The sequence below is a fragment of the Canis lupus genome, chromosome 10 (genome assembly GCF_011100685.1).
Source record: "Canis lupus familiaris isolate Mischka breed German Shepherd chromosome 10, alternate assembly UU_Cfam_GSD_1.0, whole genome shotgun sequence".
Classification (NCBI taxonomy): Eukaryota; Metazoa; Chordata; class Mammalia; order Carnivora; family Canidae; genus Canis; species Canis lupus.
The window spans coordinates 64,453,341-64,468,948 of record NC_049231.1 but is presented as its reverse complement, the minus strand read 5'-3'; the positions used below and the strand labels follow the sequence as shown (position 1 = coordinate 64,468,948).

The 15,608-nt window shown below is 34.2% G+C and overlaps 1 protein-coding gene across 15 annotated transcripts in view; it reads left to right on the top strand.

Moving 5' to 3' along the window:
* WDPCP (WD repeat containing planar cell polarity effector) overlaps positions 1-15,608 on the top strand; it is a 424,783-nt gene that overhangs the window by 141,035 nt on the left and 268,140 nt on the right. For all 15 annotated transcript variants that reach the window (XR_005366139.1, XM_038551410.1, XM_038551407.1 and 12 more), the window contains 3 exons: positions 2,279-2,393; positions 5,100-5,233; positions 8,757-8,948. Coding sequence is in view for 14 of the 15 variants with exons in the window: in XM_038551410.1 (XP_038407338.1) it covers positions 2,279-2,393; positions 5,100-5,233; positions 8,757-8,948 (441 nt within the window). In the remaining variant the exon portion in view is untranslated. The remainder of the gene's footprint in view (positions 1-2,278; positions 2,394-5,099; positions 5,234-8,756; positions 8,949-15,608) is intronic.

The following is a 15,608-nucleotide window of genomic DNA, read 5'->3' as shown; positions in this document are numbered from 1 at the left end:
AACTCCACAAGGTCCCATAGCTAGTAAGAGGTAGAACCAATGCTGATTTCATTCCGATTTCAGAGTCCATGCTTAACACTATCTTTTAATATTTTAATATATGCTATTGAAAAATTCAGGTTATTATGGAAGTTCTTGGAAGGCAGTATTTTTACCTCAGCTCAAGTGTCACCATCTCCCTATTCGATATCCCTAGTCTCCCCAGTATGTACTCCTATAATAGGACCAGCAATAGCACTTTATTACACTTATTTGCTTGTATCTCTGCCTCTCTCAACCTGCCTTTAACCTATTTTGAGGACAATATTTTATTCTCTTTTGAGCCATTAAACTTAGTTTAGTGCTTGCCATATAATCAACATTCAGTTTTTGTTGAATGAAAAAAAAATGAATGAATGATCTCTAAATCAATTAGTAAGATAATGAACTCCTAATCACTGGATGTATTCAAGCATGGACTGAATACTTGAGGGATGCTTGAAGGGATGCTGCAGAAGGAACTTCCACATTTGTGGAAGATTAGACTAAGTTTCTATCTGACCATGAATAATCTGATCCTATAATGAGTTAAATTATGATTTTTTTTCTTCGAACATTTCATTAGCACCTAGTGTATGCCTGGTATTGTTTTAGACATTGAAGAAACAAAGACAAAAGTGTCCTAGCCAGTATCCATAAAGAGCTGGTAGTCAGTGGATAATTAAGAAAAGAGATGCTCAAGATTATAGATGTAAAGTTTTAGTAGATAAAAATAAATAGAAAAGGAACAGATCTTAGACATGTTTTGAATAAATGGGGGCGGGAGAAAAAAGCTGTGACATAGGAGGGAACTAGGTATGAAAGATGACCCTAAAACTGCCTGCCTGAGAAGGGAGAATTTAGAAGTAAAGACCATGTGCTATGTTATGGGGGAATTCCCCAAAGGGAAATATCAGTGTTAGCCATCAAAGTGTATTGCAGGGCTGGATGTAATTCAGTAGGGATTAATTTGTGAATATTTTGAAATTCTTGGAACAAATGTTCTTATTAGTTTCCCAAATGAATAAAAATGATCACATCTTCATGCCGTCTGCCTCCTTTAGGGGCATTGACATTAAATGGACAATCTATTAAGTCATGTGGGACGCTTCAGTTTCTTTTCCTATTCATATGCCTGGAATCTGTTGTGCAGTGGGGAAGTAATAGTCTTTCTTTATATTAACCTGGTCCCTCTTGCTGCTCATCCTTCACACATGTCTAAATATGTCTTGACACAGAATCATCCTGTCTAGCTGGGACATGATGCCTAGGTAGGTGGGGAATTCCCCTGTTTTGTTTAAAATCATAGTTGTCTTTGAGTTTGGCTAGCATGTTGATAATTAGTTTACTGACAATTGTTTTTTTTTCTTTTTATACCATATGCTATTGCATGATTCATCTGCCTTGAGTCTGTTGCCTTGAAGGTGAAACAATTTCTTCCAATGTTGATATTTCATAATCTCATAGATAACAAGCATACGCATATGCATAGTCCTTTCAGAAGTTTTAAACATTTGGAGATGAATGAATTATGTTGCCACAAATGGAAAGGAGCAGTATAACATCATAATGGTGATATCCAGTCATCTTTTTTTGGGTGGTTGGATGAACACTGGTATTGGTAAAGCCCAGCTATTTTACTATGTATCTCTTTTTGAGAAATTGTTTGTGGTATGTATTATTTATTTATGAATTTTATAGTTTGACATTTTACTTTAGTTGCCTAGATTTACATGTATTTTAATATTTTTAAACTGACAAGATCTTTGTTTGTAGAAGTGGGGTTTAAATTCCAAATAAATTGTAGCGTTCACTGTTTATAGTCTAATGTAGCATCTTTTTATATTTGATGTATAGCAAACCTTCAGAAATCTCTTAATTTGACATAAATAGTAATCTTTCGAAATACTTTAATAAAACATAGTACATTTCTGAATGCAATGCAAAACAGTTACTTCTACATGGGTGCTTTCTAAGTGTTTTGATGATTAGACTACTAATAATCATGGACTAAATTCAGTTTCTGCACAAAGCTTTATTCAGTGCATTTATTGTGTTGCATCATTTAGTCACCTGTATCTTTTTACTCAGAATGGCAGTGATTGTTTCTGATGAAGAAAAACTCTTTATAATTTCATGGTGTAGATGCCTATGTATATATATCTTTATAATTTATATATTTGAAGAGAGACTTTTTTTTTAAAGACTCTAATTCTCAGTATATCTCCTCTCCCCCTCTGATCCCTTTACCTGGTTTTAGCTCCTCTTTGGTTCAGGTGTGCTGGTGTCCTTAAGCCTCTCTGGGCCACAGCTGGAGAAAGTGGTGATTGACAGAAGCCTGGTGGGGAAGCTCATCTCTGACTCCATCAGTGATGGTAATTACCCCCAAGTGCAAATCAATTGCCTACATAAACAGTGGGGCAGGAGAAATAGTGTGTCAACAGGTACACTAATTATTACCACTGGGGACTTGCAAACACAAGTAATCGCTTATAATAGCATAGTTACAACCTCTGGGACCAATACAGGTTTTGACTAATATTTAATACCAAAATTGTGTCAAGCACTGGGCTCATATTCTGAGTATTTTTCACTTTTTCATTTAAAAAATGTGAACATATTTTCAAAACAGGGTGGGGTTTTTGTGTGTGTTCTTTCAAAATTAATCCCCTATTGACATTTCAAATATTTTTCACTTTCAAATGAATTTTGAATGAATGACCCAAACATGTCAATACAGGCACCAATAAAAAAAAAAATCTGTAATTTGCTAGTAGGAAGATCCTTTGTTACCAAAATCTATGAATACTAACTTTTGAGAAAATTTAGGCAATATTTCTAAATATCAAAAACCAATGCCAAATATATTAGATGAAGCTGGATCCTTTTAAGTGTACCATAATCAGTATATAATTGCTACAAAGCACATAATCAAGGGGTACCTGGGTGGTATAGTTGGTAGGATGTCTAACTAGGTTTCAGCTTGGGTTGTGAGTTCAAGGTCAGACATCAAGCCCGGTGTCAAGCCCTGTGTTGAGCTCCATGCTCGGCACAGAGTCAGAGTTAGCTTGGATTTCTCTCTTCTTCTCCCTTTGTCCCTCTCCCACCCTCACCCTCCCGTGCACATGTGGGTATGCACTCTCTCCCTTCCTCAAATAAATAACTCTTTAAAAAAACACATGAAAAAATATTTTAAACCAGTTATTAAAAAGGTAGGATACTGACATTTATTGAGCCCTAAAAGGCTCTAAGATCCATGTCAACCTACTTATTTAATCAAAAATAGCGTTATATGTTATAGTTATTTCTATTTTATAAATAAAGAAATTGAAGCTAAGACACTAAGGAACATGCCCGCAAATGAGATACTAAGGGAACAGCTTGAAAATAACACAACTGAGATTGTAACCCAGGTTCTAGCTGCAGAGCCCATTTTCTTTCTGCTATACTGTGCTGATTCCTGAGGTTTTTAAGGTCATATTCTTTTATTGAAGGTAAAAAGGTTTAAGAAACAAGTGGCATTATCATTAGTGATTGAAAATTCTCTTTATCCTAACTGAATAATCAAAACAAAGTGTGATCTAGTGGACAGAGGTGAGAATACAGAAACCTTCCTGTGTGCTCTGCCATGTGCTCTCACTAGCTACCTCTGAATAAATTGGACACAATTTCATCCTCCTCCAGAAAAGCACTTTGCAGGATGGCTATAATTAGCAACATTCATGACAATAATAAGCTGGGGGTGGGATTGTAAGTATGCCATTTCTTCTTCCTTACAGGAACATGGTGTCAAGGAAGCTTCCTATGGAAGAGTTTCCGTTTTCATATGTGTAATAATTGACCCCTCTATTCACACTGCAAATAAAATAGTGGCTGTGATGATTTTGTCGTGTTGATGCTCCTCTCTAAGAATTAAAAGGAGATTTCCAACACTATTCATGTCTTTGAGATATCTCTTTTTACTTGTTTCTTTTATTTATACCCAAAATAATACACTCTCATGAGACCATGATAACAATGTGATTTCTTGGCAGTTCTCCAGATTCTCCTGTAATTGTGTAGATATACTCTTGGTTGCTGCTTGCATAGCCAGGGGTATGGAAGTAAAGAAAAATATATGAAACATACAATAATTTCTTTATGGTAGGAGCAATATAAAACATTTCTCAAATTCCTATTATACTAAGTTTTTATCAATAATATTTATAACATTAATAGCCCTTTATGTAACTCATGAATTTTAATTGTCTACCTACTTGTGTGCATTAGAAATAAAGCTGTAGAAATATTTTTGCTAATCTTCATTACTAGATATTAACTTATGTGTGCATATTGAGCGTAATACCCTTTATTTCATTCAGCTTGTATTCATTGATGAAAGAAGGTTCATTGATGAGAAATTTAAAAATATAAAACATACAGGGATGCCTGGATGACTTGTCAGTTAAGCATCTGACTTTTGCTTGGGTCATGATCTCAGAGTCTTGGGTTGGAGCCCTGTGTTGGGCTCCCCGCTTAGTGGGGAGTCTGCTTCTCTCTCTTCCCTCTCCCCGCCCCCTGCTTGTGTGCATGTGCACTCACAAATGAATGAATGAATGAATGAATGAATGAAATGAAATTGGTGGAAAACATTGATCTGTATTCCCTAAAAAATGAATTTATTCTCAGGTGGTTTTTATATCATGTAAACACAGGATTAAAGGCTAAGTACAAATAAAAGTAAATCTTTACATTCAGATATGAAATAATCTTTAATAAATAATCTTTAATTTATGCTTTTCTAGCTCTACTTCCAAATGTAGCTTACTTGGTTATTGTCCCCAAACATCAGTGTATCATAAAATGGTCTTAGGAAAAAAGGAAAAAGTATCAAATCCATGCATGACTAAATTTATGATTATTGTTTCTGATATCTTTAATATCCTTGTAAAATAATGATATTTAGGAGACTAGTTATTTCAATTGTTATTTATCTTATGAGAATAACTTTTCGTAATATTTTGGTGAAAACATTTCTCAATTCATTATTATTTTATTCTAATTTAGTATTTTATGATATCAAATCTGTATTTGTTTTTTAGCTCTTCTCACAGACAGTTTCATCATCTTATCATTTTTGGCACAAAACAAACTATGTTTTATTCAGTTTACCAAGAAGATGGGTTCTCCTGATACAAACAAAAGACTGGAAAAACTCTCAGCCTTGGATTATAAGGTAGAGATTTCAATTTATAGAGTTGTATTATTAATTATTAAGGCATACTAGAGTATCACATTGATTGATATTATACTCATTATTCTTGAATATTTCTAGATTTCAGACAAACCAGAGTTAATTGTATGATTATGGTTGTTTCAATGGAAATATTGGCTTTCCCACCTTTTCTTGTTTACTCTCATCATGAGAGTCTAATAATGGCATGTTTGGAGCAATTTATGTAGTATTTATGGAAATCAAAGATAGATAATAAAGACAAGTCACACATTTGAAAATGGTTTTCTTGCTAAGGGCAGTATATATACTATTCTCATTTTTCTCTAAGACCTCATATCACCTAGGCAAAGATAGCTTGGCTATCCTTCTGGCTTCCGTTTCACAAGAAAAGAAAGAAGAAAGAAGGCACTTCCAGAGGTTAATAAAAAAGTGTAATAAACAAGGAGTGGGAAGACCCCTCACCCCCCACATACACATATACCCAACTATAACTAGAGAAAAATGCAAAACAAAATCTCCTTCATATGTTAGTATCTCTCCCTTCACTAACTCCAGGTAATTTGTTTCCTTGTATCAGGGATTTTACATCTGTTAAGGCAGGATTTTTATTTTAAATGATGTGTTTCATATAAGTTTTGCCACATTACATTTTAACTGCTTGGAAGGCACACACTCTGCTAGGATGAGTATCTAATACATTTTCCAGGCTGTTTCAGTTCAAGGCCTCTTTTCAGCAATGACTTGTGTTTGCAAGATTGATCCAGCCTCTGTGACGTGGATTTGAGACAGTTCACTGTTCACTGGGAACAGAGCTGATATACAGCTTCCTTAAAAAAGATGCACACTTATGCCATACCCAGAGTATCTATCCATAATACGGGCAAAGATTTTTAGAAGTCAGCTTTGTGGCTTGAAACTTTGTGTGTGTTTCTGAAAAAGTAGTATTCAGGCTAACCTTTTGCCCTTTGGGATTATTTCTTATTGTGATTGAGGTGGTAGTGGTATGGGGAGGATTTAAATTTATTTGGTAGAAACATCTAGTCTTGTAAAAAGATTTTCAACATGGGATAAAGTATATTAAATGAGTTTTTCATTCTGGTAATAAACTGTAATTTGGTTCTATTTGCCAACTTTGTGGAGCTTCCATTACATTTTGTATAATATTGATTTTCTTTAATTGAGGTCAGTGGTACTCATATTATATTTTGATTAGTAAAAAAAACTGATCTTAACATTCTTAATGGGATATTATCTTCCAGGTTGGCTAGCTGTAGATTTATTTGAAATGTTGCTTATTTACAAATACTGGTCTTTAAAATACACCAATATGTAAAAGGTAAATAAATTAATGAAATGCTCCAATATGCAGTAACTCAAACTTTTTATGTTTTCAATGCTATGATGTCAAATTTTATATGATGTTTTTTCAACTTAGGTATAATGGATAGCTTAATAGTCTTCTTAGCTGAAGGATAGTAGCTGCCCATTAATGAGATCAGAGGGGGAACTGTCAGAATGTCATCTTTTCTTACAAGAAGATTTGAAAAATAGACTTACTATATGGACTCTTCACTTTAAAAGAATTGTTTATTCTTTCTGCCTTTGGGTTTGAGAACAGGGGCACTCTACATCATTTCTATACATTGGAGAAGTGACCTACTTCCCTTTGGAAAAGCCCAAGGATTCCTTTCTGGTTCAGTATTTAAAATATAGGTATTTAAAAACTTAGTAAAAACTGCCATTTGTCTTTTGGAAGGATAATTTAAGAAACTTGTTCACTTTACTTGCCCTGTTGACCATCATGATAGAATACTAATGCCATTAAAAACTCACAGGAAATAGGAAATTTCAGTTAACATGCATGGTTTGCACTACGAGGAATGAAAGTGTCAGTCTCTTAACTATTTTCTCATCTAGAAATTCGTAAGTAACATGTTGACATGGCAATAGGACATCAAATAGTGTATATTTATTTGTAAGGACTTAGCAATTCCATTATGGTACTTATCTCAAGATAAGTAGTTAAAATAGTGATATTGGGAGCATAAATATGAGAATTTGCACTTCAAAGCCTAAAGTACATCTGTGTTGTCTGTCATTGCCCATTTGGATTTTAAAACAAAGAAATAGTGTAGAATATTATAATTCTGCTTTTCTTTACAGCTGTACCATAATTTAATTCTTTCAGAATGAAATAATTTTGGCAAAGAAAATTGCAGGGTAAATATCAAAAACGACTGACCTTTAACAAGTTTTCCAGTCTACATTTTAAAAATCCAATTCAATTTATTTAACAGGGAAGGGACAGTGCAAGGAGTTAAATGTTTACCATGAGAGAACAACACTGGTAATTACTTTGATTTCAGTTCCTTTTGATGTGCATTCAGAGGATGAAGAGGTCAATAATATTATGGCCATGCAAATAGAAAAGGGTTCCTTTTGACCATATTAAAAAAAATAGCAGAGGATTATTAAAGCATTAACCTTGATTTTAATGGCCTTGGTTGAGTGGTGAGATCACAATTTGGATGAGCCTGATTATTTACTAAATACAATACATAAATGCAACGGGTTCTTAACACCCATTGCACTCTGGCATTATCGCATTACTGCCATCCTTTGTTGCCTTGCAGACAGGAATATGAAAGCAATCTGTCATGTAGTGAGACTGGCTCCAGAAGCATTTCTCTGATAAGAAGACCCCCTGCCCTTTGCTAGTGTCTGGTCCAGTAGGCTTAGCCATGCGCTTAATCCCCAGAAAGTGGTTCGATTATTGCTGACCAGCAATGGCAAGATAGTTTTTTTTTTCTTCCAAGCTATCAACCTTCCATTAATTCCTTAAGCAGAAATACGGTGCAATCTATATTTCCTTGGCATGTGTCACCCAGATGGTGCCGTGCTTATGTTTTCAAATAACCATGTTCCAAAATAACATAGTTTGAATAATAAATTCTACAAATCCTTCCTAAGAAAGAGAAGCATAATTCTCAGAAGCTGCATAAACTTTTACGCATGATGCTATGGCTTATCCCTTTATGCAGAATATATGTGTATATGTCTCATATATTCTTTAAAGTGATATTTCCTCAAGTTGTTTTTCCTTTTATTGTTGTCAGTCATTGTTAAAGTGTTATGTCTTAAACAGTAGTGAGATACTCTTGGTCAGCAGTACTGAACTTGTCATTTAATATAGCTGGTCTTAAATCCTATGTGTAGGTCGATGCTGTCAAGCAGCCATGACTGTACATTTTGGTATTGATTGGGATTGCTACAGCCAATTCCTCCCTAACTCACATTTCTCCTTTTCCTTTCCTCTGCTAAAAATGGGGAGAATTTTGAACATATGTCTTTTTTATATATGTGTCAAAAGAATTTGGTAAATTCTGACACCTCCTTAAGCACATGTTTAACATGCATATTTACTTGCATTTATCTACATTTACAGATGCTTTAATTTTTGTAATACTGTGAGGATTTTGCATTAAAAAATGATTCTCATATGCTTTTTTTCCTTGATCATTAGATTTCCTATTACGAGATACCAGGCCCAGTAAACAGAACAACAGAGCGTCGTCTAGCTATCAATTGTGTTCAGGATATAGTTGTCTGCTGGTGGCCATTGGTCAGTGATGATGCTTGGCCTTGGGCCCCCATTTCTCCAGAGAAGGACAGAGCCAATCTGCTGCTCCTAGGTTATGCTCAAGGAAGACTGGAGGTAAATATAAAGCAAATATATACATTTTGTTGAAGAGCAAATAAAATAGGATTATTAGTTTTTCTATTCTGAAATAAGGATGAATACTTTGTTAAGCCTAGAATTTATTTTTCTAAATTCTCAAAGAAAGAAATTATGAATAAAGTGGGGGTTCTTAAAAGTATCATATCTATAGGGTAAACAGAGAATTCCAGGGCTGGCCTGAATCTCACAATGATTAAGAACACAGCCTTCTGGGTTCAAATCCTAGCTATGCCACTACCTAGCTCTCTGTCCTTGAGCAAGGTATTAACCTCTGTGCACTGTGCTTTCATTATTTGAAAAATAGAGTTAATGAAGATAAGTATGTTAATATATGCATTTAGAGCAATACCTACATATAGTAAACTCTCAAATATGGACCACTGTTGTGATTCTTATTATCGTTATTAGTACTGTCATTATTGTTTGCCCATAATTTCCAGCCTGCCAAAGCTATATTATCAATCACCTTCTTTATACTTCAGTCATTGAATCAGCAGTCAAGTGCTTATTTTGTGGAAGACTGTGGTGCCAAACCATGGCTGAGGCAAGAATTTATAAGGATGGCTGTAGAGCAATGGCCTTCTCAGTCTAGAATTGTGCCTCAAACAGGAACACTACAAGGGTTAATCTAGGAGGCAATGACAGTAGTTCACTCCACCTATTCCTGACAGTGGTTCCAACATCATTCATTATGTTGTAATTTCACCTTGGACCAGTACTTTGAGTATGGAATTCTGTTTTTATAATTTAAAACAAAAGCAACCTTCCTGTTTCTTCAAGTTTTTGCCTGAGTAAAATATAGATAGTCCCAGATTATACATGGTTTGACTTAGGATTTTTGACTTTGCCATGATGTGGAGGCAGTACATGTTCAGTAGAAGCCATACTTTAGAATTTTGATCTTTTTCAAAGAACAAAAGATCTTCTTCGTCTATGATAGGTGATAGGATACTTTCCCATGATGCTGGGCAGTGGCAGTCAGCCACAACTTCCAGTTAGCCAGGCAATCATGAAGATAAACAACCGACACCCTTATAACCATTCTGTACGCATACAATCATTCTGATTTTTGTTTTCAGTACACTATTTGATAAATTGTATGAGATATTCAGTAATTTATTATAAAATAGGCTTTGTGTTAAGTGATTTTGCCCAACTAGTATAGGCTAATTTAAATTTCCGAGCATGTTTAAGCTAGGTGAGGCTAAGCTGTGATGTCCGGTAGGTTAGGTGTATTAAATGCATTTTCAACTTGTGACGGGTGTATTGGGATTTAAGGCAAGGAAGACAGTGGTATGTTTCTGTGCTTCCTCTAAATCTATTATCTATTGGGCTTTAATTCTGAGATATAATGAACAAGTCCAGGTATTTTCTATCTCTACCTGCCTCTTCTGGTGTTATAAACTTTTAGGCTGCCTTTTAAGACTGCAGAGTCATTTATAATTAATTAATTAATTAACCTTTTTCTGGAACTTTTCCAATTTTGTTGTAGTAACTAAAACCACTTATAATGCTTTAAGTGTGGATTTGTGAGGCTAAGAAGTGCTTTGTTCCTATTCACTTGCTTTTCATGCCCACTGCTTTCTTGATCTTGGGTTCAGAAGCTAATTGAGTAAAAGACTTCATCAAAATGATTGTAATAAAGCTAATTAGAATTCTATTAAATATTCTGCCTTATAATAAAGGTAAAAATAATTTAGTTATACTTTACATAAATTACCTGTATTTGAAATGAGCGTATTACACGAAATTAGTGTTCTAAAGGGTATACATATGATCTACATACCTTATCTCCTGGTGTCATCTAGATCATGGACTTTGGAGTTGGACAAACCTAGTTTACCTGTTGGTTGGACCATATACATACTAACTGTGTAAACTTAGTCAAATTTACTCCCTCTAAGCTTCTGCCTGCTGTTAGCTAATTCTGTGTTCTTTGCCCTTAGGTAGATCATCCATCCTCTGACATTAGTTTTCTATTTTTAAGATGATGGATTTCAACCAGAGAGGTTACCTCCAGGTCTGTGACAGCTCTATAAGGTGCTCATCTGGATTCTGAAGCACAGATCTTATTTAGCCGGTGCTTGCTCAAATGCCTTTATTAGATATGAAACTAAACTTAGCCTCAGCACTGACAGCCCACCCTGACTGGCCCTGACCTACCCTTCCAGTGTTATTTCCTTATACAAACCTATGTTTGTAGCCAAGTGGTTAACTCACCGCTTCTTATTTTCCATGTCCTGCCTGTACACATTACTGGCATTTCTACCTGAAACGCCCTTCCTTCTGTTTCCACATCATTCAACAACTATTGAGCGTGACCGTGGAGTAAACACTGTATTTCATTTCAGGGGATATGAATACAAAAATATCCCTTCCTGCAGGGATCCTGGTGTCCACCAATGAGAGACAAATATGAAAACGTGTAAGTGCACTAAAGCATTAAATGATGCTGTGGATAGAGTGTGTGTAAGCTATCCTAGGAGCCAGAGGGGAATGATTGATTCTACTTAGGGAGATAGTAAGGAGGAAACATTAAAGAGGCTTTACAATTTGCTCAAATAGGAGATTGGCAAACAATTTTACTTGCTTTTACTATCCTTTCTAAGTTTGTATGAAGGTTGTACTAGCCCTCTAGAGTGATTTGGCTAGCTTTTTCTGTATCTCCTCTTTGAACCCAAAAGATTTATCTGTATTTGAGCATTTGGTAAAATCTATAAAACTGCCTGGGTGTGGTGTCTTAAAGGAAGGTAGATTTTTTAAAGAACAGATTCCATTTTTAAGGGCTGCTTTTTTCCCAGGAATTCTGGGGGGTTTTTTTGAAGTCATTTTCTTTAATTTGTATTTCTGGAAAATTACCCATTTTGTGTGTTTTTGAATAGATTTCATAAAGTTGTATATGATACTTGCACATGATTTTTAGTTATTCACCACTGATTGCATAGTTAATGGCCCCCTTTTCAATCCTACTATATTAAGATACAGAAATTTCTTTTTTCTTTTTTTTTTTTTTTTAGCAAAAGTAGCTTTTTCTTGGATTTGGCCCTTTCAGTCATTCTATCAAAGTTAAACTGTTGAAAAAATTTGTGAAGATTACTTTTACAGAACCTCATGTGAAATTACATATGCAAAAGGTGAACGTCTTTGGAAGAAATCTCTAGGAAAATAATTGTTTCTTTTTTCACATGTGAAGACGTAATTTTTAGCTATGAATTAGTTGTAATACGTTTTTTAGAATATCATGAACAAAAACCACTAGTCTATAAAAGTAATATTCAGGCATATGTCTTTAAATTTTTTTCACTGGCCACCAATAGTCTTCTTGAACTAATCATCAGAATAAAAGATACAATATACTCTTAAACTCTAAAATTCAAAGTAAAAAAATAGCAACCTCATAGATTAGAAATTTAATCTTTGTATCTGTTAAACTATAGAATTTTAAAAAAGCGTTTCCCATCCAAATTAAATCAGAAAATATAATAAGCTTTTAGTTGGAAAGTGACAAGATCCTAGAGTAGTGGTTCCTAGCCTTGGCAACACAACACATTACTGTCACTTGCAGAGGTTTTACAAATGGGCCCACTTAAACCAGGTACATCAGAATATCCAGAAGGAGAGGGGAAGCACCGGTATTCTTTAACAGGTTCCCTAGGTGATTCTCATGTGCATTCAAGTTGAGAAACACTGCTTTATAGCAAACTGAAAAAAAAAAATTAGAGCCATCATTTTTGCATAACAGACCATGGAAAGGATAAAGCCCACCTACTGAACCAAATGAGAGTTTTAACAATAGATTCTAAGTAGAAAATTGGCTTACCAAGCAGCTAAAAAAAAAAGAAAACAAAGGAAACACAGAAATAAGCTCTCTGTGACTGAATTATCTGTCTTTCAGAGGAAGAACATATTTTAAATTTATTTTATGGATATTAGAAAACTCCTGGTCTAATTTCACACCGCAGAGCTATAAACAACAGCACATATCTTAATTAGAAGCATAAAGCAGAGAGTTATGTAGTCTAGGAAAAAATTTCTTTTGAAAAATATACAATAGTGTGTACAAAAAATTTTTTATCAGTAAATTCATTTAAAAACAGTTTTTAATGGTGTATGTGTGGATTATTATATATAACGTGGTAATTATTTTTATTTAAATTCCACATACTCTTTATGCTTTGCTTTTTGGAAAGTTATTACCATCATCATAGAACTATTTAATTCATTCGCTTTGTCAATAATGTGATGACAACACAACTTTTTTCTTTACCTTTGTATTTGAGCAAGTATTTTAACTTTTCAGCTGCATGGATTAGATGAAGCTTTCTGAGTATAGTGGTAATTTCAAGAGATTCTTCAGAAGAGGTCACCTGAATTCGTTTATGAAATTAATCAAAAACAAATAAGCAGAGCTATTAAACCTTAAAACCTGTTGTCAGGCATAGGAAAATATAACCCCATAAAGATAACTTTTTTCATATAAAATTTAAAAACCATTTTTGCAGTGATTTAGAGGATCAGCGACTAATGGAAAAGTAAAGATATGACGAACTTTTAATATAGCATAATTTGATTAAAGAAGCATTTAGAAGGTCTTATAAATGCATTCAACTGAAAAGCCAAAATATATAAGAAACATCGCTTCCAAAGAAATGTATGTACTATGTTAGCTTTCAACCAAATATCAAAGATTTTATACTCTAGGGATGATAGCTTTTTAAAAAATCTCTTTATTATAAAACACTCATAAAGAAAACCCCAGGAAATAACTGTATAGTTTAATGAGCTATTACAAAGGAAATACCCCCAGAACCACACTCAGGTCAAGATGAGGAACTTTGCCAGACACCCAGAAATACTGTTTTGTACTGTCATGATTCCAACCCCTGCCTCGTTACCCAAAGGTAACCTCTATCATGACTTTCCATCACTTTCTTGTATACCCATATAGCTTTTATCATCCTAATACATCTCCCCACAACGCAGTTTAAGGTTCTCCTTTTAAAACACTTTAATGTATCTTTTTTAACCTACGAGTTCTCCTTCCATCCCTTTGTTTTCCTTAAAATTTATGTTTTGAAACTGCAGTTTCCTATAGCCTGGATTTTATTTGCATATTCGTAGTGTGGTTCAACATGTTTATCTTTTGAAAGTTCTACAAGGTAGTCAGTTTTGGCAAGACTATATGGGGCAGTGTGTTGTTGTTATCAGAAGTCATGTAATGTCAGGTTCTTTCTTGGTCATCTCTCTTTTAATAATGTTAGCAGCTATTAATGCTCAGTGCCTAGATCTGTTAATTCATTAGGGTTGCAAAACAGTGATATTCTAATTTTATTATTACTTCTTTCATTAATTAATTGAGATACTTTTATAAAAAGATACTTCCACTCATCTCCTATTTATTTTCCCAGTGGTTGAATTCATATTGTGTAATATTGTGTAATCAGGATAAATGTCAGTTTCTTTTCTTTTATTTGCTAATTTTCAAGATAATGAATTGATTCTTTATTCCCTGAAGGTAACCAACTAGTTTTTGTTTTTTAAGTAGCATTATTAATTGATGGTTTTAAATATATTTGACTTGATGGGGTTTTAGAAATTATAGTTATTATCCTTTTGAAAGCTCAAACTTGTCTTATATTTGGGAACCTCTTCAAATTGGCTCCTCTCTTTGTCATGACCTTAGTAGTCTTGAGTAGCCTCCCTGCTATTTGGAATGACAAAATGTTCCATGCTTATCTTATACATTTTCTGCATCAGACCTGGAATTAGCCATTTCTTCAATAGCTCTGGTTTCTTTTAATGGAAAATGTCATTTTTAAACTCAAGTTTGGGAGCTAGGAATAATGTGTCATTGTTATTAGATTGGTCATTGTTTCTAGTTTTCTTTAGTAGAATGAGCTAGAGATTTTATACATATATATATTCAGAGTGAGTTTACATCATTACTTCTGACTAGAATTCAGGATACAGGGTCGTTTACTTAACCTTGTCTATATTATATCTTTATCTCCTTTTTTTCCTACCAAAAGTCCTAGTTTACAGGGATATGGAGGACAAATTATAGTATCCCATAATTGTTTACTTTTTCTCACAGTATACACCTAACAGTCTGAGAATAATCATACTAATACTACCACTACTAATATAAATTATGAACATTTAGAAAACTTTTTGCCTGTGTTTTTATCACTTCTTTCCTTCCATTTTAAAATAATTATGCTTTATTTACATTATTGGAGCATAAAGTCATTGCATACAATGTTCTCTCTCTTCTAATTCTCATCTAGTCATCCATGGGTTTTTGGTTTTGCTAATATTTAGTTGAACTGTTTCTTTCATGTGAAGATTTAGAGAGATTCAGAAACTATAGTGCCACCGTCACCACTTTGCCAGAATCAGGGATGCTATATTCATGGTCATATTAAACTCTCTTAGTTTTCTTTTTTCCTTCTTTTTAAGTAAGCTCTCTGCCCAACATGGAGCTTGAACTCGTGACATTGAGATCAAGAGTTGCATGCTCTGCTGACTGAGCCAGCCAGGTGCCCCGATAAATGCTTAGTTTGAACCAACTCCTCTATAGCTAAACTTGAAACATGGCAATCTTGAGCCTATCTCCAGCTCACTGTAATTGCTTTT